This window comes from Drosophila albomicans, chromosome 2R (assembly GCF_009650485.2).
Source record: "Drosophila albomicans strain 15112-1751.03 chromosome 2R, ASM965048v2, whole genome shotgun sequence".
Classification (NCBI taxonomy): domain Eukaryota; kingdom Metazoa; phylum Arthropoda; class Insecta; order Diptera; family Drosophilidae; genus Drosophila; species Drosophila albomicans.
In genome coordinates, this window is record NC_047631.2 from 27,949,714 (window position 1) to 27,973,023 (window position 23,310).

The 23,310-nt window shown below is 38.0% G+C and overlaps 5 protein-coding genes across 5 annotated transcripts; 4 read left to right on the top strand and 1 right to left on the bottom strand.

Moving 5' to 3' along the window:
* The first annotated feature begins 2,171 nt into the window (after positions 1-2,171).
* On the top strand, positions 2,172-4,887 carry LOC117576577 (organic cation transporter-like protein). Its single transcript, XM_034261451.2, has one exon. It carries the CDS (start codon positions 2,735-2,737, stop codon positions 4,418-4,420), a length of 1,686 nt encoding a protein of 561 aa, XP_034117342.1. The 5' UTR covers positions 2,172-2,734; the 3' UTR covers positions 4,421-4,887.
* Positions 4,888-7,502: 2,615 nt separating this feature from the next.
* On the top strand, positions 7,503-9,680 carry LOC117576578 (organic cation transporter protein-like). The gene has a single exon (XM_034261452.2). The coding sequence runs from the start codon at positions 7,872-7,874 to the stop codon at positions 9,528-9,530; it is 1,659 nt and encodes a 552-aa protein (XP_034117343.1). The 5' UTR covers positions 7,503-7,871; the 3' UTR covers positions 9,531-9,680.
* A 1,494-nt stretch (positions 9,681-11,174) lies between these two features.
* LOC117576176 (putative flavin-containing monoamine oxidase AofH) lies at positions 11,175-12,804 on the top strand. The gene is made up of 3 exons (XM_034260760.2): positions 11,175-11,632; positions 11,689-11,871; positions 11,923-12,804. Exons 1-3 carry the CDS (start codon positions 11,250-11,252, stop codon positions 12,797-12,799), a joined length of 1,443 nt encoding a protein of 480 aa, XP_034116651.1. The 5' UTR covers positions 11,175-11,249; the 3' UTR covers positions 12,800-12,804.
* Positions 12,805-16,633: 3,829 nt separating this feature from the next.
* LOC117575279 (organic cation transporter protein) lies at positions 16,634-21,902 on the top strand. The gene is made up of 7 exons (XM_034259420.2): positions 16,634-17,590; positions 19,142-19,591; positions 20,213-20,367; positions 20,427-20,595; positions 20,660-20,801; positions 20,906-21,059; positions 21,121-21,902. The coding sequence occupies exons 1-7, from the start codon at positions 17,472-17,474 to the stop codon at positions 21,648-21,650; spliced, it is 1,719 nt and encodes a 572-aa protein (XP_034115311.1). The 5' UTR covers positions 16,634-17,471; the 3' UTR covers positions 21,651-21,902.
* On the bottom strand, positions 21,789-23,036 carry LOC117575280 (elastase-1). Its single transcript, XM_034259421.2, has 5 exons — positions 22,895-23,036; positions 22,671-22,833; positions 22,513-22,617; positions 22,331-22,449; positions 21,789-22,278 (listed from the first exon to the last, which is right to left on the bottom strand). Exons 1-5 carry the CDS (start codon positions 23,031-23,033, stop codon positions 21,920-21,922), a joined length of 885 nt encoding a protein of 294 aa, XP_034115312.1. The 5' UTR covers positions 23,034-23,036; the 3' UTR covers positions 21,789-21,919.
* Between the last annotated feature and the right edge of the window lie 274 nt (positions 23,037-23,310).

Below are 23,310 nucleotides of genomic sequence, written 5' to 3' on the forward strand. Positions count from 1 at the left end.
GCAGAGACATGTCTCCGCAATTGGCGCCACACGTATTTAAACACCCAATTAAGGCGCCTCCGAGAAGCAGTGTGTGTGTGTGTGTGTGTGTGTGGAAGTGCAATAGTAGCAAATAAATAAGAGATGCATATAGAATGATGAGCGTATGTAACTACTTATATAGCAGGCCATAAATCTAAATTAGCGTGCCAAGATACAAAAATTATTTATTTTGTAAAAAAATCTTTAAGTCAAGAAATTCGTGTTTAAATATTTGGAGCATTGCACTGTGTTCGAGTTCAGTTTTTTTGATCTTGATGATCACTTAAAAGTTCAGATATGCCTTTCAATAAATTAATACATATTTTTACATATTAATTAGCATTAATAAACAAGCTGGTATCAATAAATCGGTTAAATAACCTGTCTTGTATGGAAAACATATATTTCGCCACAGCTTCGAAATCAAACTGAGTTACGCTGACTAATTGAATCTAATTGAGATTGTTCGGATCTCCGTAGAATGATCGTAGCCACTATATTCAACATTCACTGCTTGACTTTCAATATATTTCGTTGATTCTCTGCTCTTCGATGTTCTCAATTGATTTTCCATAAAGCGATAATTGTCATTGACAAATACCAATTGAAGTTAAATGAACTTTTGTCGTTTATTTATTTTTTTGTAGCTGCTCCAATAAATCGAAAAACGAAACCTGTAATGCACACTTCTTGCCATTATTTATCGAAGTGAATGTCTGAGAATGCTTAAACAATTACAACAAAATGGAACAATGTTAACGACTATGAAATACCTAAATAATTTACGATTATTTCAATAAATTGCAAATATGCTCAGCTCAGCATTGAGATTCTTAAAATTGTGTTTGCCCAAAAGTATGCTTTATATTTTGATATGCAAATGATTTTAATGTTAATTTGAGAGTTTATCATTCCTTATTTGATTCCTTAAGTATAGAAATTAAGTATTGTATCACAGTTTGGTAATTTATAAAATAAATTTATAAATTTTTAAGTATGCTTTAATGTAAGTTTGGGAACAAGTCATTAATATTCCTTAAGTCTTAAAATTAAGTATTACGCCATATTTTAGTAAAAAATAAATTTTTAAATTTTAAAAGAAATCCCAATTATAAAGATAATGAACTTGATTTCAAAATATACATAATAAATGTTTGTGAAATTGTAAAAGTATATGTAATAGATTAAAAAAAAGAACAAATCAAAAGAAACATTGAATTTTTAAAGTCAATTAATTAAAAAAATCCAAAGATCTTTTAAATTTTCATTTTCTTCTAAACATAAATTTCAGTACAACTTAATCTACATTCTATTAATAAAATCTTATTATAAGACCCTTGTTTTTTTTATATTTAATCTACTTCTATATTTCTTGCAGTGTAATAGTGCAGCATCATCAAATATATAAATATATCATTCAACCTTCTAATGTGCAAAATATACAAAAAAAAGAAAGACAGAAAAAAGAACTGTAATCATAAATGTGTTTATATTATTTGAGTGTCTTAAACTACAGAATGTGCTGAATCGGCTGATAATAATGTCAATAACGTGCGACCTTTTGTACGCAGACTGGACAATTAGAGCACTGTTAAATTTTGTGTTCCGCCCAAAAACACAGATTGTTTAATTTCTGAAAATAATTGTCACGTGAACACGAAGGAGAGTTCCAAAGGTCTATTAAAAAAAAAAATATAAATGAAGGTAAGAAAACACGCGATATGCAAGTGTGTATACCACATAATGATGACATATGTGAACGTTACTTTAGTTTATGGCCAAAAGCAAACAACAACAACAACAACAAACCCGTTCAATACCCTCTTTTTGTTGGGGTTGCGCTTTAGTTGTTGTTATTTGCCGGCAAAGCAGAAAGCTGAAAACATTGGAAGCGCTCTCCTAATTGCTGGAAACCATTTCACCGATACAAAAACAGAGAGGAAGAGAGAGAGCGTTCGATAGTGAGAGAGGGAGGTGAGCTAGTATTAGTGTCGGTGTGTGTAGAAAGAGCGAAAATATGTGCAAGCAGCTGGCTATGATGGATATGCCGACAAACACACACTTAGACACACCTACACATGGATACAAGTGTGTGCGCGTATAGTTAGGCATAAGAATATATCCAAGTATTGGCAAGACATCAGTCGCCGTCATCGTCGCTGCCCAGACAGTCGCACCGAGAGTCTTCGCATCGCATTGGCCTTCAAATCGTGCGCAGCTTAGCTTCCATTCAGGTCGCCAAATAGTAGTGAGTGACGCACTGAAAAAAATTTCGCAATTTTGTCGTGCAATTAGAAATTTTAGCGTTTGCCTTGCTGTCAGTTTTTGCGTGAACCGGCAATAAGCGGGCAACACGTGTTGCGGCCAACCAGCATAATACATAACATGAAATAAAGTGCTCGACAAAAAGACAAAAAAAGCAAATTTCGCCGGTTGTCAAACGCGCAGACCACTTTAAAAGCGCTCTCTCGTTCGTTCTCTCTTTTACGCTCTTTCGTTCGTTTCGTTCGCTCAGTGCAAAGTACACGTCACCAACAACAACGCGTCACGCGATACGCATTTCAAAGAAAGCCAACAACAACTACAAAATTCGCACATTCATATTCATTAGTGATTCATTGAATCGAAGCAAAGTCAGTTTAACGCGTGACGCCGGCAACACAAGACGTGTGTGCGCTCTCTCTGTCTATCTCTGTCTCTGTTCTGTCTCGAAATGGGCTACGATGAAGTGATTGTGCAGTTGGGTGATTTCGGACGCTACCAGAAGATAATCTTTTTGCTCATCGCCCTCACTTCGATACCCGTTGCCTTCCACAAACTCGCTGGCGTTTTTCTACTCGCCAAGCCCGACTTTCGTTGTGCGCTGCCAAGTGATCCACCCAATGCGAGCTATGCGCTGGCTGCGGAACTCAAGGAGTTGGCTTACTCTGCGCAGGATAATTGCGCATATTATCAGGTGGATATTGCGGATAATGGCAGCTACTACCGAAACCCAAATCAGACGACGCCGCAGCAATGCACTCGCTATATCTACGATCAGTCCAAGTATCTGAACAGCGCTTACACCGAATTCGATTTGGTTTGTGGTCGCAAATTTCTCGCCTCGACTAGTGAATCGATCTTCATGCTGGGCGTCTTACTTGGCAGCATTATCTTTGGCCAACTGAGTGATAAATATGGCAGGAAACCGATCTTCTTTGCCTCGCTGGTGATTCAAGTGATCTTTGGCGTTGTCGCTGGCATTGCTCCAGAATATTTCACCTACACCATTGCCCGCTTAATTGTGGGAGCCACAACATCCGGAGTGTTCCTCGTGGCCTATGTGATTGCCATGGAAATGGTTGGACCGAGCAAACGTCTCTATGCGGGCATCTTTGTGATGATGTTCTTCTCGCTGGGCTATTTCGGGATGGCTTTACTTGCCACCTTCATCCACGATTGGCGTTGGCTGCAGATTGCTTTTACTTTGCCAGGATTGATTTTCATGGCCTACTATTGGATCATACCGGAGTCGGTGCGTTGGCTGCTCTCCAAGGGACACAAGGAGCGTGCCATCAAAATCATTCAGCAGGCGGCGCGATTCAATCGCGTGGACATCACCAAGGAGGCGTTGCAGGTGCTCCTCGATGAAGGAGAAAAGCAGCAGCCGGAGGAGAAGCAGCAACAGGAGCAGGATCAACCGGAGCAAGCTGCATCGGTTTGGGATTTGCTGCGTTATCCGAATCTGCGACGCAAGACGCTTGTCATCTTCTTCGACTGGTTGGTCTGCACCGGAGTCTACTACGGCTTATCCTGGAGCACCAATAATCTGGGAGGCAACGTCCTGCTCAACTTTGTCATCTCGGGTGCCGTAGAAATTCCCGCCTATTGTTTTCTGCTGCTCACTCTGAATCGCTGGGGAAGACGCTCGATTCTTTGTGGTTGCATGATGGTTGCTGGCTGTGGTTTGATCATCTCAGCTGTAGTTCCTCAGGACATGCATTGGCTGGTCGTCACCTGTGCCATGATTGGCAAATTGGCCATCACGGGATCGTATGGTACGATTTATCTCTTCTCCAGCGAACAGTTCCCCACTGTGGTGAGGAATGTGGGCATGGGAGCTGCTTCGATGGTGTCGCGTCTCACGGGGATGTTGGCTCCCTATTTGAATGACATGGTTGTCATTTGGCCAGCGTTGCCCATGATTGTCTATGGCTCGCTCTCGTTGGCCGCTGGTTTCATGTCGCTCCTGTTGCCTGAGACACTTAACAAACCAACTTTAGAGACAATTGCCGATGGCGAACGTTTTGGCAAGAAGGAACGCTTGGATGCGGCTTACTTGGAGACGGGCAAGGCGATGGAGGTGCAGCCATTGAATGCTCCAGTGGCCAATGGCAAGAGCAATGGCCACAAATACTAGAAAAGATCCGTGTAACTAACTGTACTTAAATCGGACCAAAACTTAGCACATTTTCCTACTCTTAAATTTTTAAAAGACGAAAGTATTATATTTCAGAAATCTCATAAGCATGCCAAAAACACACACGAAAAGAAAAAAAAAACACTTTTAATGAAAATTAAAAAGTTGAAAGAAAAAACAAAGAAAATTGAGATGCAAAATAGAGCATAGAATAAAAGATGGCACAAAGGGGGTTGGACTTCAGAATTTAGGTCAATGTCGAAAAGGGCAAAAAACGAACTTAATCTTTTGAAAGGGAATTACGTGACTAATACTTTATTCAACAGATTAATGAACATTATTCTTTTGAAAAGAACTTTAAGTCGGTTCCATCTTTCTTTCTTCAGATTGATGCAGGTATTATTAATATTTTTTAGAGAATTACACTTGAAGAACATAAACTTTTCTATGGGGAATAATACGTGTATCTTTTCTAAGAATTAATAGACGTTTTATTTTTTTAAAAAGAAATTGAATTTCGCTCTTAAAACTTTTACTTGGAATTAATACCTTTTACTTTAAATTTTTTCTTACAGAGACATAACAATCTTAACCTTCTTAAATAGGAATTTAGATATGTCTTAGAACTTTAACAAGAAGTAACTCATGAATGTTCATGAATGTTCTATCCATTTTTTTAGGGAATTGATTTCATTAGTTTCCATAAGAAAAGGCATTAATACCTGCTTTATAAATGTCGGCAATAATTCAATGCACGTATTATATACTTTTAGAAAGGAATTAATACCTGTCTTATCCTTATCACTAGAGATTAATTATTATGCTTTCAACTACAGCTTAATGCCTGTGTCATCCTTTTGAAATAGAAATTAATACCTTTCTAACCTATGTTAACGAGGATTAATTTCAATTTGTTAAATGGAAATTGCACTCAGCGTGATTCTCAGTTCGAAAACAAATCAACAAAAGCTCTCTGCTAAAGCCCGAATCTAACTTAGACACATTGACATTGACCCCCTGCCAGCTACATATATGTATGTGTATATATATATATATGTTTATGTATGTATGTATGTGTGTGTATGTGTATGTTATGTTATATTTAAACACACATTGTATACTCTCGTACTTAATTAATGACTGCACTCTAACGAATTTTTATGGTAGTAGCAACTAAATATACTAAATACTATATACTATACTATATACTATATGCTTTATTCAGCTCAATGTACTTATCTCTGTACGCACTCGACCTATATTCTATTTGTATGTCTAATTTTCAATCAAACTGTGTATTTGTCTGGACCAAATGAATATAAATAAATAAATAAATAAATTATACACATAAATTTTAATTGCCTGATCTAATTTATTTCAATTGCCAATTGGAGTGAACATGAAAAGAGAAATACATATATTTTTAGACACTTGCGGCTGTCGGATTTTGCTTAGAAAAGTTTAGACTTGACAGATTATATTGTGCATAAATATATTTTAAATATTATATATGTATGCATACATTTCTTGTTTAATATTTTTTGTCTTTCAGCTTGAATGCTTGAGTAAAACATAAAAGGGAAAATAGATCTATCTTATTAGCGTATTTGGAAGTAAATTTAGCTTAATTATTTCTTAAAATATTTTAATAAAATCAATTGATTTTGCAAGCAAATTTATTGGCAGGCATTTTAGCATTCTAGTTTTAGCCTAATTGAAACAGTTTCAGTTAGATCTGTGATCATTTAAAAACTTTACTTATTACTTCAAAATATTCATTACAAATGAACTAATCATAATTCAATGACAACTTTGATTTACTGATTTATCCTTAAAGCAATTCATTGAACCGAGTTTTCTGATTATGGAAATATCTCAATAAAACCTACCACAACTCATTTACATTCCATGATTCAGAAGCTGATCAAGTTGAATTCAAATTAAACTGCTTTGAAAAATGTTTATTGTAGAAAATATTAAACGTGACTTCGCTCTAAGTAAGAAAGTTTTTTTTATGGCTCAACAAATTTTGAGTTGAGCAACTATTTGCCATATAAAGTTCGCAACTGATATTTAAATTTAACATGATATTCAAATACTCTTTCTAAAAATTGCTAAACAAATTATGAATGCAAAATAAACTACTAAAATGTTGCCAAATAATAATTGTTTCTCAATTTCCAATCAAGAATAAAATATACTGAACATAAAACAAAATATTACAACTTATAGAGATAGTGTATCAAATTTTCGTTTAGCTTAAGTTATTTTTATAATTCATTAAATGTGTTTTCTTATCAGCGGCAAAAACACGAGACTGACATTCAACAATAAGCAAGTGAACGAAATGAAAATTATAACGACAGCAAATCAAGCGCTTTACACTCGAAGAAACCGCACTCAACTAATTAAAATACATTGAGTAAAAGCAAATTTACAACGACAGCTGAGAAACGTTTCTCAATTCTGAAATGAAATGTCGCAAAACATTTTACTTGTTATGATATTTAACGACTTAAGCCTTCAAAGCTGAGGCCTAGCGTCGTCGAGCGTTGAGATATTTGCATAAAACTAAACTAAACGAACTTAAATTCCTATTTGCATAAATATTAACTAGGCGAGCGTCGACAGAGAGCATTAAATAGAGACACAGAGAGAAACGCATTAAGTGATAAGAGTTTTGGGAGAGCAAAAAAAAGTAGAGAGAGAGAGCCAAAGGCAAAAAGGGAGAGTAACTAGACTGCATGCTAAACAATTGCAAAAACAACACTCTATGGAAAATTGCCAATAGCTTTGCTCACCGTCAATGCAATTCGATTAGTGATCAAACGAGTCTTCGCCTCTCTCTCTCTTTTTTGATGCTGCATCCCTCCGTTGTGGTCCAGCAACCCTCAACGAAGTAAACAAAAATTGTATTACCTGAGTTGCAAAACAAATTTTCCGTAGGGTGAAAATGCAGAGAGCCTCGAATCGAAGTCGCAGTCGCAGTCGCAATCGCAGTTCGAGCAATCCGAGCAGAGCGTCGAAAGTTGAGATAGTAAACAGCGTTGGTGTTTTTTTTTGTTTGTCGCTTTCAGTTCTTGAGAAGCCGCTGCACGAAGCTGCCGCTCTTAGTCGCCGTCTGGCTGAGATCGCGAGCGGTTGTAGTATTGAGTGTTCAATTCAATAATCATCAAAAAGTCTTGCATATATCAATTTGCTTATTGCTTATTGCTCAATCGCAAACCAGCTTAAAACTGGCACACGCGACGTATACGCAACATTCAATGAGAACGAGTTGCGCGCGCGCTCATTAATTCCCAGCTAAGCTAACTTTTGAACCTCTCGGACGTGTCCCAAAATCATACGACACCGTGACGCAGTGATTAACAATCTCAAATCGTAACTAACTAAAGTAGTTATCAAAGCCGGTTATCAAAGGGAGAGTAGTTATCAAAGCCAGTTATCAGTCATGGGCTACGACGACGTCATCACGCACCTGGGTGAATTTGGACGCTATCAGAAACGCATCTATCTCCTCCTCTGTCTTCCCGCCATCGTCTGTGCCTTTCACAAACTCGCTGGCGTCTTTCTGCTCGCTCGTCCCAACTATCGCTGTCTGCTGCCCTTCGAGGATGCCGCGACTGCACGCTACGAATCGCTTCCACCTCAACAATGGTCGCTGGCCTATCCCAATGATAGTGTCACCGGCAAGTCGGATACTTGTGCTTACTACAACGTGGATTACACCGAAGAGTATTTGAGTGGGAACGTTTTTAATGCTGCCAATGGCACGCTTCAGTGCAGCAGCTATGTCTACGATCAGTCAAAGTATCTGAACAGCGCTGTGACCGAGTGGAATATGGTCTGCAAGCGTAGCTTACTCAGTGCCACTAGCGACTCGCTCTTCATGGTTGGCGTGCTGTTGGGCAGCTTTATCTTTGGCCAAATGTCCGATAAACTCGGTCGCAAACCAACCTTCTTTGCCTCGCTCGTCATACAGCTGATCTTTGGCGTCATCGCCGCTGTGGCTCCCGATTACTTTAGCTACACTATCTCAAGATTAATTGTGGGTGCCACCACTTCTGGAGTCTTTCTCGTTGCCTATGTCATTGCCATGGAAATGGTGGGTGCTTCGTATCGTCTCTTTGCTGGCGTCGCTGTGCAAATGTTCTTCTCCGTTGGTTTCATGTTGACGGCGGGCTTTGCTTACTTCATCCACGATTGGCGCTGGCTGCAGATTGCTTTAACGCTTCCTGGTTTGTTGTTTATGTGCTACTATTGGTTGATACCGGAGTCGGCACGTTGGCTGCTCTCCAAGGGTCGCAACGATGAAGCGTTTGTCATCATCGAACACGCTGCCAAGGCGAATAAGGTGGGAATACCCAGCGAGATTTATGCACAGCTTATTGAGGAAGCAGCTGAGAAGAAGCAGAAGGATGAACTTGCTGCCGCTGAGCCTTCGGCTTCGGTGTTTGATCTGCTGCGTTATCCCAATCTACGAAAGAAAACTTTGCTTATTTTCTTTGACTGGTTTGTGAACAGCGGAGTCTATTATGGTTTATCCTGGAATACAAACAATCTAGGTGGCAATCAACTGGTAAACTTTGTCATCTCGGGTGCCGTGGAGATACCCGCTTATAGCTTGCTCTTGGTCACTCTCAATCGCTGGGGCAGACGTTCGATTCTGTGTGGTTGCATGTTGATTGCTGGCGTCAGTTTGCTGCTGACCATCATTGTGCCCAAGGACATGAATTGGCTGCTCATTGCGTGCGCTATGCTCGGTAAATTGGCCATCACTTCATCGTATGGCACCGTGTATATTTTCACAGCCGAACAATTTCCCACTGTGGTGCGTAATGTGGGTCTGGGTGCCTCGTCGATGGTGGCACGTTTCGGTGGCATTCTTGCACCGTATCTCAATCTGCTGGGTGAGATCTGGCGACCGTTGCCGTTGGTCATTTGTGGTGCTCTATCGTTGACGGCTGGCTTGTTGTCGCTGCTGTTACCGGAGACGCTGAACAAACCGATGCCGGAGACAATTGCGGATGGGGAGAATTTCGGCAAGAAGCGCAGACCATCAGGCGACGAGGAGCTAAAGGTCATGATCAATGGCAAGCCGACGAGTTAAGTGAAATGAAGTAGAAGTAAATGGAGGCTGGACAACAGCTGACCATTTCAGCGAATTTAGGCAATTTGCATTTATTTATTGTTCAAATTTATGCAATTCACTCAATATTTCATATATTTTTTATACACTTTTTGAACATTAAATGCACAATGTTTTCCAAAAAAAGAAAGAGAATTTATTACACGTCTGGAAAGCAATGAACTTTAGCGCAGTTTGCTGTATTTACTTTACTTAGCTTTGGCCTCTTGCAGGCGATAAGCCTGGAGGCCTATCGGGAATTAGGTCTATAGAGCGAGCGCTGATAACGTGACTGATATGATAAGAAATCAGCGCACTTGATGTCGGGAGCAACAACCACTATGTTGCAACAACAACAACAAGAACAACAACAACAACAAACATTACTATCATATCATATCTTGTAATTTCTGTAATTAATAATTAAGTTTGTGAACTGATTTGCTTTCGTTATCAACTGAGTCAGCGAGGGAAGTCGCCATAAACTAAACTAGCACATGGCAACAACTTTTGGCAGTGAAAACTATGTTTGATAACATTGTATCGCGTGCTTTGCTCTCTTCTCTATTTCAATTATGAAATGCAATTGAAATGTATAAATAAATCAAGGACACAGCAGCAAACATAATGCCTTCATTTTATTAAACAATATAAATGTGCTCTGAATTATGACTGAGTAGTCATAATTTCGCTATTTATCAAACTGCAATTGACTTCAATGAATTGTTGACAACATACAATGATTGAATGCTGTGAACTTGAACTTCAATCATGACATTGTTGATATGTATGAAATTACCTGATGTATGAATTAAGAGCGTGTTCTAAGAGCAGATATCACTGAGTAAAGAGTCGAATGAGCATGAGCGTAAAGGCTATTGAAAGTTCGTGCTTTGTGTACACAATTGTTGTCACTTGTGTAAAATGATATTATAAATATACGGAAACAATTACTGAAACGCTTTATGTAAGAGTTTGGCTTGAGACGTTTGACTTGCAGCGCACAAAAGTATGCAACGAAATTGTAAAGTGCTCAAGCTAGTTGAATGTATATTTTATTCATACAATTGATGCCCAAGTTATGTAAATTATATTGATATTATTCATTTATTAATTTATAAATAATTTTCAATTGTTACAGAGTAATGTTTAGTTAATTGCGATATACATTGTTTACATATTTTCCTTGCAGTGATGTTTTATAGAATCAGCCTAAAAGTGTGCTTTACTTTTTCATTTGGAGTGCGCTTACATTTTCCAGTAGGATTTGCAAAATATACATATTCAAAATGGCGTATCATTTCATTCGTCGGGCAGAATATTTAAAAATTAAACTTAATACGAATAAAGGTATGTAGATTTATAGGACAAAATAAATAAAGATTTTAGTTCTTATTGTGTGTACTACAAATTGAGACGCGAGCTTCAAAATTACATCTGCTGTTGACTCGGATTAAGAATGTGAATGCCTTCTTCAGCATTTTACATCAATTTTGTCTATGGATACCGGGTATAAAAAGTGCATAATCTGAAAACGATTGATGAGGAGCACCGAAAATTAAACTACAGCTTAAAAGTATGTTACACTTTTGTGCCTCTCAATTGCTTCCATTTTGTGTATTTGTTTGAAAACATCATTTGGATTTTTATTCAAAATTATGTCTGTGTTCAATGTGAAAAAAAGAATACGAATTTATTTAAATGGACTTACCATTTGGCCACGCATCACCAGATTTGGATGTGCTCATTGTGGGCGCCGGCCTCTCCGGCCTGACGTCTGCAGTGAAAATACTCGCTAAGGAAAATTCGCTAAACATGAAAATTCTCGATGAGTGCAGCACACCCGGCGGTCAACTCGGCACACAAGGTGTGCGCTTCGTCAACTCAGAGCAGACAGAGTTGCTCACATTTCTCAATCAAATGAATGTGCCGCTTCAAGAACGCATTGAGAACGAACGGATGCAACTGAAGCGTTGTCGCGATCTTGATCGTGGGGTGTTGGCTATGCCCATCAAATTTGAACTGACTCGTTACATTAATATGCTGGATATGCGCATGAAGAAGTTTAGTTCACTACGTTTTCCGTTAGTTCTAGTTTGCTATTAATCAAGTTTGAAATTAATCTCTCAAATTCTTTTAGATTGCAGAAGCGATCAATGACAATGGAACGTCACATTTGTTCCAATTTGTTCTTTCAGCGATCGCGGCAGATTATGTTCAACTTGGTGGAACTTTGCTCCGGATTGGCGGCAAATCAAATCAAATACGATGAGTTCATGTGCTTGTGCAGTTGCTGTGGAGGACTTGGGGTCATGATCGATCTGTAAGTAACTTGAACTGAAGTTGTAAAAGTATTGATTTTATACTTTTGCAGTTATATTGACATGCCCAACTCCTTGATGGAAGTATCCTGCAAGCAACTGCTCGACAGCATGCTAGAGAAAGTGAAATCAATTGATATACTACAAAATACGTGCGTGGCTAAAGTGAAGCACTTTAAGGATTACGCTGAAGTTATCAGCGTCAATGGCACAAAATACACAGCTCAAGTTGTCATCTTAGCTTTGCCTTGGGATAGAGTTATGCAACTGGATTTTGAGCCGCCGTTGCCAAAGCTATATCAAAAGATTTCCACTAGCAAACCGGAACCCAAGACTTTGCTCACCCAGTTTCATATACGTTATAGTCGTTCCTTTTGGATTTATCATGGTTATTCGGGTGATTTTTCCAAAATTGAACCATTTATCGTGGGCTTCGCACATCCGCCAGCTGCCTACTCCGGTTACATTCTGCACACCGAAGGAGAGTTGATCAGTGTGCGGGATACTGTGCTGGAACTTCTGGCCGAACCCTTTGGTGAAGAGATGCTCAGTCCCTTGGAATTTAATCAGCAAACAATGCTGCTAAGTACGGCGATGATTAAACCACAAACAAAACCTTGGCTGCGCATCATTTGGTCCGGTTCAGCGTCGGTGGCCACCAGGAATCGCAATCTGATGGGCGGCGCTGTTGAAAGCGGAATTCGAGCAGCGGTTAATGCTCTCTACGTGGTGCGTCCTCAGGTGGTTAGCTGGCGAGATCTGAGCGATGTGCAGGACAAGAAACTCTACGAGGGCGTCAGCTTTAGTCGCACTTCGTCGCTGCTCAGCCGGATTAATCTGTATAACTTTACCTTCTACAGCGTGTTTGTAATCGGCCTCATAGTCTTGCTCAACTTTGGCTACAGACAATCTGCTGAAATACAAGTATAACTAGCTATGTGGTATATAAAAGTACTAAAGTATTATATATATTACTGAGACTAGCGATCTAATTCTTTTGACATTGCAATTGCTAAGGGGGCAGGGCGGGGTAGGGAATTCTAAGTCTGTTCGCTCTCTCTCACTTGAGATAGTCTCACTCGTCTAATTTACTCAGTTTTGTCCACATCTAAGCAGTTAAGTACACAATATTTTTGCATAATTCTAAGCTCGTTCCGTGGGCAATCATTCACTTGAGCGACGCTTTGCCACCCACACGCCACAACTAATAAATTGCGTTTCATAAATTTGAATCATTGCCCTGAGTACCTAAAGAATTTCGCCAGGGATGAGCGATGACTGCTATAAGATCTTACCTGTTATTCCTTATCAGTTACTGCTATATTTGCAATAACTTAAATGGTTAATAAATAAAAGTTGGAGTTGCGTGAGACTCTGATATGAAACCAAAATATAATTATATGAAATTGTGTGATTCAGTAATTATTATTTGACATAACTTGTTAAACCAGTTTTCATAATAATATATATTAAAATAATATGTTCTACGAGCTACAAAGTATTTATCGTTTTTTTTTTTATATAATTGAAACATTAAACACGCTCAATAAATTACTGTGATTTTTATCTACAATTCTTTTTGTTGTTGTCAAAAGAACAACTATTAAATTCCTTATTCGGAATGGCTTAATCATTATAATTTGTAAGTTATTTATTTTTGTTATTGACTGTTATAAAGTTCCACTTCACATCTTCACCCTGAAGTCTTGTGCCCAATATAAAGCGCATCTCTGGCCATAAATTGATGTATTATTGCTTAAGCTTAAATCAAGTTCTATTTATATGACAGTTGCAGACGACTCTCAAGATTATAAATGACATATAAATTTGTTTATTTTGGCAATTTTGATTTACTACATTGAATTAGGTCTCTTTAATAAAATTAGTCTCGACGGACAATTGGCACAGATTTATGTATGAGCTGTTGACCTCAAAGTGAAAGTGTGTGGGCGTGGCCAGAGGGCAGTAGGGAGATGTTTACTGTTTCCTACGTGAGTTGGGTGCGCAATGAGAGAGTAACTGTTATTTACAAGTCACATGCGTTTCCAAAAATCGAACAAAAGCTGCACGTGCGTTGCGAACAATATCGAACAACAACGGCAGATAATAATAATAATGAAAGACCAACCCATCCAGATCTGAATACAATTCGATTGTCAACGGAACACGCCCCAGACGTCAATGTGCATTCTGTGCGATTTACATTGATCATTAACGAATTAAAACATACCAAAAAGCCGGCTACCAAACTGAGGCTTTAATTGGATAGCAAAAGCAGATGAGATCGCTTAGGATTGTGCCCGAACTGTCTATAGAGCTGGTTGCCGTTAGAATCGCGCTGTTCTATGCAATTTTCACAGATGAATGGCAAACGAATACCTATGCAGCGAATGATTACATGCATGAGAAAAACTAAACAATAATTAAAGCACAAAAAAAAACAAAATAGGAAAATAAAATATATTATGATGATTGTTAGATACCCTGCACACACACATTCAGAGAGTTAACCCCATGGTTGTTGCTTACGTATTTTATTTACCCATTCATAGATATATCGATCGATCGATCGATCGATTGACGTATAAACAATTGGCGGGGATCAATTGAAGAGCTCTTGAGAGTCGCATGATCTAACTGTTAATACAGTTAACCTCAATTGGTATCCCATCGATCGCTGGGGGTCAATTGCATCATGAAAATCTAGTTCTGATTCTAGTTTCAGTTTCGATTCTAGATAATACATTATGCGTTTATGCTGAGTTCACTCAAGTGGCAATAAATTTCTCACAGATTATAAATATTAACATCAGCATTGTTTTAATGTGTGTACTCAGAAAACAAGAGAGAGCGAGAGAGAGAGAGAGAGAGAGAGAGAGAGAGAGAGAGAGAGAGAGAGAGAGAGAGAGAGAGAGAGAAAAGTGCAAGGCAAAAAGGGTGAACTCAAATGTCTTCCGCTTTGTTGGTTCCACATTCCATTTACAACATTGTACACAGACAATATTCATTCAGCTCTTTGCATTTTAAAGAGTCGCCGCAACCGCAAAAGAGATAGCACAACAGATAGTGAAAGAGAGCGAGAGAGAGCGAGAGTTCACAGAAGAAAACAATAAAGTAAACAGAGCAGGCGCTCGATTATCGTCCACACGAAATTTTCAATGTAATGAAAGAATGAAAATATGTAAATGATATGAATTACCGAGCAAAGTAGAGGAAATTAATGCTTAAGCGCTAATGTGCATGCATATTAACTAAAAGCATTTATTTACTCTCTAAAGTACAGTAAAAACTCGACAATATGTCAATAATAATTTACATAAAATTAAATTTAATTCCCAATTTTTTTAGCCCATATTAAGTAATTAATTTGGACTGAAAAGTCTTTCTTTTCCTAGATTTCATAATCATTACTTATTATTGATAACTTACTGAACAATTTCAGTTCAATTGAAAGTTACTTTTTTGGTAGTTTAACATTTTCTGTAAAGAATGTCAATGAAAATTAAAACTTTATTTATACAACAAATAATAAATTTTTATAATGATATTTCTTAATTACAAATAACTCTGTAATTATTACCACAAAACTTTAATTCGATCGCCCACTGTACACACAATGTAATATTGATCCCGTAAAGAATTAAGAATCGAATGAGTTTGACAAAGGTTCCAGCTGTTTCGTTTGATAGATAACCTCTGCGATCCCTATGCATTTTGGAAGCCTAGATGTAGAGGGATGATTTTTTTGGGGTTGAGTGAAGATTTTCCAATTTTTGCGCAGAGGAAACGAAAAATGCACAAACTTTGAAAATGCAAAAGAAAATTAGGCGTGACAGGAAAAAGATGAATGTGCTAATGGATTGAAAACAAGAATTCATATTTCGAACAGGAAGGTAATGAAAGTTTTTATACCAAAAGGATTGTTGTTAAAGTATGGATATACGATTTCTTCACTTGTATATCTAAGGTAATAATGAGGTAATAATAATTTAAAATTTTAATAATCTACATATGTATTTATATATAAAGAAAAGTAAGTTTAAATGATAGTTCAATTCTTAATTTTTCTTTATTGCTTAAGATTATTTTAGGAGTTTCATGTATAGATTTTTTTTATATTCTTTATTTATTTACAATCTATCTATGTAAAGATAATAAGTAAATTTTATGGTTTTCATGTATAGATGGAAAATTTATTATTTATTATTTTTATTTCTTGTTAAGACAATAATAATTTACAATAAATTAAAAAATTTTTTTAAAATTGTCTTTAATAATATTTTAAATATAATATAATTTTATTTAAGCACGGCTTAAGATTGAATGCTATATATATGCCCCATTCAGTAGGGTGTAGCGTATAGAAAATTGTCGCCAGAAAATAATCTCTGAAAGATTTTAGAAATGCCTGCAGCACACACAGAGCCAAAACTCAAAACCCAAGCATAAGCAAATGGAACGGGAAGAGCCGAAGTCGAGCGATGGCGACGACGACGTCGACGACGATGTCGATGCCGAGTCAGAGCAAAATGAAGCATACTCGCAATCGTAATGAGTGTGCGTACTGTAATTGTGCCTGTGTGTGAGTGTGTTGTGTGTGCAGTATGACAGTCTGACAATCGGACAGTCAGGCAGTGAGGCAGTCAGTCAGTCAGTCGGTTAGGCAGTCTGTTTGGCTGGCTGGTACAAAATGTTGCGATCGACCTCCCGTGGGCTTAGTTTGTGAGACGCCTCCGAAGCGGCAGCAAGTAGTAGTTGGTAGCATTTGCAGTCGCCAGTCGCAATCGCAGTGCATTTTCACACATTGTGCTCGGAGAGTTCATTCAAAATTAGAAACGTTTTTGCCGCGCAGCTGTTGAAGAAATTCTATTCGTGTTTCTTTTCGTGTTTATTTTAACATATTCAAAACGAACGAATTTTGACAAGCGCAAAAGGGAAACAAAAGGAAAAACCACAAAAAGAAACGTAGAAAATAGAACACACAAGATAAACCACAAAAAGAACGCACACACTAAAAGTGAAAGTGAAAACAAGAATTCAAAAAATACCGAAAACAACAACAAAGTTTTGCATTTGCTTTTGCTTCGCCTCTATCATCTATCTTCTATCGTCTCCTATCAGAATTGCCTCGCTGCATTTATATTTTTTGTTGAGATCCGTCTGTGTCGTATTATCAGTCTGCCACTGGATAAGGAGGAGCATTCGACTTCTCGACTTCTGAAGCAGATTGGAGGTGCAGTGAAGTGTTCAGTGCGGTGCGGTGTTCGGTTCAGTGTCGTGTTAATGCACTCGCGATCGTCCGACAATTGATTGCATTAAGTTCTATATATATATATACTACATATATAAACGCATATTCATATTCATGTATATGGCAAATCCGAATCGCGACTTTTGTGATTTGCTATTTTCAATTGAACGATTAATTGGCGTAGATTATAAATAGATTCGCAAAGCCAAGTTCAGTGTCAACATGTGCGCAGCATAAAAATTCAATTGACCGACTGAAAACTGTATTTATAGAGCTCATTTAAACAAAATTTAAAAATAAACTGTTGTAAGAAAAACAATCATTACTGTGATATTTTGTAAAAGACAAAAAATGGCGATATCAAAGGACGCAAAACTGGAAAAGACGCGAGAGCTGATCAGCGAGCAGGGCATGAAGGATCTGCTCACCAAGCAGCTGGAAATTGTGGGAAGTGGCGGAGCCTTTGTTTGGTATGTAAAAAATGTTCTTTCCTAAATGAATCTAAGGATAAAACGACGGGATCTTCAGCATAAGTTTTGGTAGGATAAAAGGCATAGTCATAGGGAAACTTATTCTTTCTCTACTCCAATGAATCACAAAAGTCTTTCCTCTACATAATTATATATAAGTCCAACTCGAGTTGGGAAGTAAAAACTCATGTGCAGCATATTAAATTCAAGGTGTTAACTCAAAGGTCAAGTGCTTAGTTAGAACTTAGTTTTAACAGGAATTCTTTAAGGAAGTAAACTTCTCTATTTATATTCCCTATCATGAACCGGTAACAAAGTTCAATTCAATACACGTAACTCCCTAGGGTAATCAAAATTTTAAATGCTCACATGAATAATTATCACGCGATGTGAGTAAGTGTCAAGTATTCTCTATTGTAGTGCCCGAAGTCTGGTCTAATCTAGAATATAGTTCAGCAAGTATTAATTATAGCATCAAATCAGAGCTCTATTAATGATAATGTCTATGGAGCTCACGATTGCTTTAAAAAAAACGTGAAATACAAAAAAGAATGTGAACGAATCGTGCTATTAATCTACATACTCGTCGCTTGCATTCTAGTATTTGAAAAGCGGTTCTAATAATGTAATCAATGTAATAATTTCAACATTTTTACATTTTTGCAATTGCCACCCAGATCTTATCTTAATGGGCCAGGCTTGGTAATTAATTGCCTGGGGAGGGGGTGAAGATGGTTTTGGTCGAAGGACAAGTCATTCAACTGTCTTAAATGGAATCGTTCAGTTACGTGCTTGAAATATTCATAGTTGCACTCAAACTAATATTGAAACTATTTTTTTTATTTTTGACGATCTTCACTCAGAACTCATTCTCGACTCGATGTGACCGTCTGACGGTCGTTAAAAAACGAAAATGAAAACGAAAAAATAGAAAAAAAATTTAGTCGAATATGTAAATATTGCGCATTGCGTTCCGGTTGCCCGATTTGATTAACGATTAGTGACGATGTCGTTTACATTGAAAAAAAAAAAACGAAACGAAAATATTCTCAATATTGTATCGGGAGTTGTACTCATCGTATTTATACTCATACTACGAGTACTCGTAATCGTATAAAATCGGAGACGTATTTTCAGCAGCATGTGCTGAATTCTCAATGGCCCGAAAAAAAACAATATATGTGAGTTTTTGGAATGTTTCACTAACCTTCACAACTTTTTTTTTGTGTTCGCAATTATCAGTTGGCATTTTAATATTTTGCGATCGGCAATTGTTATTGTCATTTTCGCAATTATAAATATTAGTTGTATTATTGTTTCATATTGTGTTTAGGCAATAACAAGCCATTTAATAAATTTCGTGCTAATGTGCGAAAGATTGATGTTGCGTGTCAAAAACAAGCCAAATGACAAATAACAAAACTATTCATTACGTATCACGATTAACTCCAGCTAAAGCGTTATAATTAGCGCCAGGTGAAACTCTGTCAGCGATTGACACAAATCATTTGCACCCACGCACTTATTTAATATTTACCTTTTCGCTTTCAGGGCAATCTTCTTTCTCTGCGTCACTCCCAACATATTGAACGGTTTCCATGTGTCCTCCTACACACTGATTGGTCACCAACCGGACGATCCTCGGTGCAATGTTGATGATCTGCGTGCTTCAAACTGGACGCTGGAGCAAAAACGCAGCATCACAGAACGGGAATTGGAAAGGGAGAAAGGTTGCAAGGTCTGGGATTGGGATTATAAGCATCTGAGTGGCATGTCCTTTGAGGATGCTCAGAACTACACGACACGCTTGGCCCTGATCAATAAACCCGCCAATGTCTCCTGCAAAGTGAAGGGCAACTACGAGTATCTGAATCCAGAGAGCACTTTCGTCACAGACTGGGACTTGGTCTGTGATCGCGAGATTCAACGCACTTCCGCACAGGTTTCCATCTCGCTGGGCAAGTTCTGTGGCTCCTTCTCCTTTGGCATTCTAGCTGACAAGTGAGTATTTAAATATAAACTTTATAGTTTATAGTTTTCATGGAATATTTAGCGTTTTGCTAAGCTGAACAGCTTAAATGGTAGAGCAAAAAGTTATTCAATTAATGTTCTTACACAAATTTCATATTTAGTAATAAACATTTAGCAAAATGCTAAATATTTTATGAAAATCATTAATGAAACTTACGATTTTTAATTAAGTAAATCTACGAACATATATTTCTGAATAAGCTTCTCCGCTCAAAATGAATACTTTGCAAAAAGTTCATTGAACTTATTAGGAAAATCTAAAATTTTTAATTAATCTTTATTTAAAGTTTGTTAATAATAGTTTTTTTCAACTAAATACATAAAATTATGACGAATTCGTTTTTAGATATTTGTATTACCTCGTTGAAATAAATAATTCTGTTCTTTATTTAAACTGAATTGTAATCTTCTTCCGAAATATAATATTTACAATATTCTGTTCTTCATTAAAACTAAATTGTAATCTTCTTCCGTAATATTTACTATATTTATTTTTAACTTTGCATATTACTAGTCATTTATTTTTATTGAATGTTAATTTATATTTCTAGTATTTAATACATATTTATATTAATTGCTATTCCTGCCTAGATTTGGCCGCAAGACTTCCTTCACGCTGGGCGCCGCTTTCTACATTGTGGGCAGCATTATGTGCAGCTTTTCGCCTTGGTACAGTCTTTTCCTGGTGGGACGTTTTGCTCTCGGTGCTGCCTCCTCGGGTATCTTCTATCCAGCATTTACCATGAGTAAGTCGACTTCAAATTGATTAAATAGTCAATTAAATTAAATATCTTTTCCATTGTAGTTGTGGAAAACATTTGTTTGAAGCATCGTTCGTGGATGTCCATTGCCTTCTCCGCTTCGTATCCAGTGGGCATGATCATGCTGGCGATTACAGGGTATCTGATACAACCGTGGCGCTATCTGCAGCTGGCACTCACGATACCCTCGATGCTGCTGATACTCAACTGCTAGTAAGTTTACTTCAAACAAACTTAATAAAGCATTCTCTAATCCTGCTTTATTTACTGCTTTTAGCTTAATGAATGAATCACCAAGATGGTTGATCACCAAGAAACGCTACGATCGCGTCTATCGGATTCTCTTCAAGCAGTCCAGTCACTATGAGGTTCAACCAGCAATCGCCCCAGCCACCGAAATTGTTAGCGATAAGAAAACAGTGAGTGCCAAAGTGACAAAAAATATAACAAAATTTTGAAAGATGCATTTGTTGCTAAGCGGAAAGTATGGGACTAAATGAGAAATACTTTTGCTTTCTTGTAGCTGGAACCCGCTTCAAATGATTCACTTGGTCAGAAGCTAAAGAACGGTCCACTAAAGTCCATTATTGAGCTCTTCTCGAACCCGAAAGTGCGCAAATTGATCTTCACCTCGTACTTTATGTTCTGCGTAACTTCGCTGAGTTACTATGTGACAGGTGAGACTTAAATCACTCTAAAATCAGAATTCCTCTTTACTAATTTCTTTCCTCTTTATAGCTTTGAATGCGGACAACATGAAAGTGAGTCGCTATCTGTTTATTATAGCCACCGGCTTGGTGGATATTCCCTCGTATCTGGTGCCCGTGTTTATGCTGCGATTCACTGGACGTCGCATCACCACGATGTTCCTCTTCATGTGGACTGGAGTCTCGTTGCTCCTGGTGCTCGCTGTGCCCGCTGGCAACACCACGTGGATTGTGATATTTGCGCTGCTGGGACGCTTTGGCATCAGTGCCACTTACTCGGTGGTCACGCTCTACACCGCCGAACTGTATCCCACAGAGATACGTAACTCGGCATTGGGAACTTGTTCGACGTGGGCGCATGTTGGTTCGATATCGGCGCCGTATGTCGTCGATGTGCTGGGTGCCTTGGGCTGGTACATTCCAACAACGATTTGTGGCTGCTGCGTTTTAGTAGCAGGTCTGCTAACACTCACGCTGCCCGAGACGGGCACTGGGAAATTGTCGGACAAGGTGGAGGATTCCGCCTCCTCATCGACCGAAGTGAAGGCTGAAAAGCAGTAAGATCGAACCGCGACACACAAATGGTTCCACTTAAGTTGTAAGTTAGTTTAATTGAAGCGTCAACGACCCCGCGTAATTTGTAATTTATCTACCAGTACTCTAGACCTAAGTTTCTCCATATTTGTATCTGTATCTGTCTTGTTGTTATTATTTTTTAATAATCCTTGCATTGTCGTAGCATATACATTATTATATTCGTGTAATGTTTTTTGTTTGAGATAACGTATAATAAATAAATTATACATACATTTATACATACATTATCATCATCATGTCCAGGTCTTTTGCACCAACAGCTGAACCCAATCGTAATAGGGTCGCGTCACCGTATAGATGCTGGGCATTCCCTTAATACCACAGGTCAGACCATGCGATACCAGACCATAGATATATTCACCTCCGCCATCACCATACCGACATATCAACGGTCCACCCGAATCGCCTTGACACGAATCCTGATTGTTGCCCAGCGCACAAACCGTATTGCCGCCATTCTTGGGCGCCCAAATGTGGCCAATAATGTCGCGACACTGCTGATGGCCAATGACACGCACCTCGGCCTCGAAGAGCTGCTTTTGCGAGGGTCCTGCATGCCGTGTGGCGCCATAGCCAATAATGCGACACGATTCTGGGAGCAAACATTGCAAGAGGACTTCAAATATTATAATAAAATTGCTCACCATTGCTGTGCGGTTTCATGCCCTGTGGCGGCAGCTGAGCGTATTGCAAATTGCTGCTGAGTTGGCTTTTAAATTCACGATCCAATTGGAGTAACGCAATATCGTTGCGGTAGTTTGAACTGTTTGAAAAAACAAAAGTTTTTAATATACAGCGCAGTTATTGCTCAGCTTGTGCAACTTACGGTTGAAAGTAAATATACTCAGTTCTTTCCACGCCATACGGTTCAAGATCATGCACATTTTCAATGTTCTCATATCCAATAAAGGCCACAATCTGATGAATGTTTCTAACACACAATTATCTAAGACAAGTGTTTTTTTCGTTTGACAATCTACTTACTTTCTCCATACGCAGTGAGCAGCACTCAGTATCCAACGTTCACTTATTAAACTTCCACCACAAAAGTGCTGATAAATCCATTTTAGACTCGCATTTCTATTGTTGCCATATGCGTAGTGCGCATCTTGCAACGACACCATATACGGATACTTGGAGATGCTGCCTGAAATATTAATGGAATTTTTTTAATAACTTTCCCACTTGTCTGTACGATAAACGCATACTGCCCTCGCTGGCAACAATTCGACCGCCAACAATGGGTACAGCGTGACATTTTTGCGAATCAAAAAGATTTATTGCTGCAACTGCTGCAATGATAATTAGGATACCACATTTTCGATTGGAATGCGAACCAGCCTTCATGCTGGCAATTGGTACAAGAGACTAAAGACTAAAGTACGACCGTCATCATTTTCAGTCATGAATTATGATAATACACAAATAAGCGTAAGCGCTCTCACAAGGGAACAAGCTGTGCAAATATTTCAATGTGAATGTGTTGATAGAATGTTTTGAAATCTCTACGCTGCGCCACAGCGGGTCGAAAGAAAACTTTTCACATATTTAACATATTTAATTTTCAAGTTAAGTTAAGAAGAAATTTTAAATCAAGATTAAAATTTGAAAACAACAAAAGTCT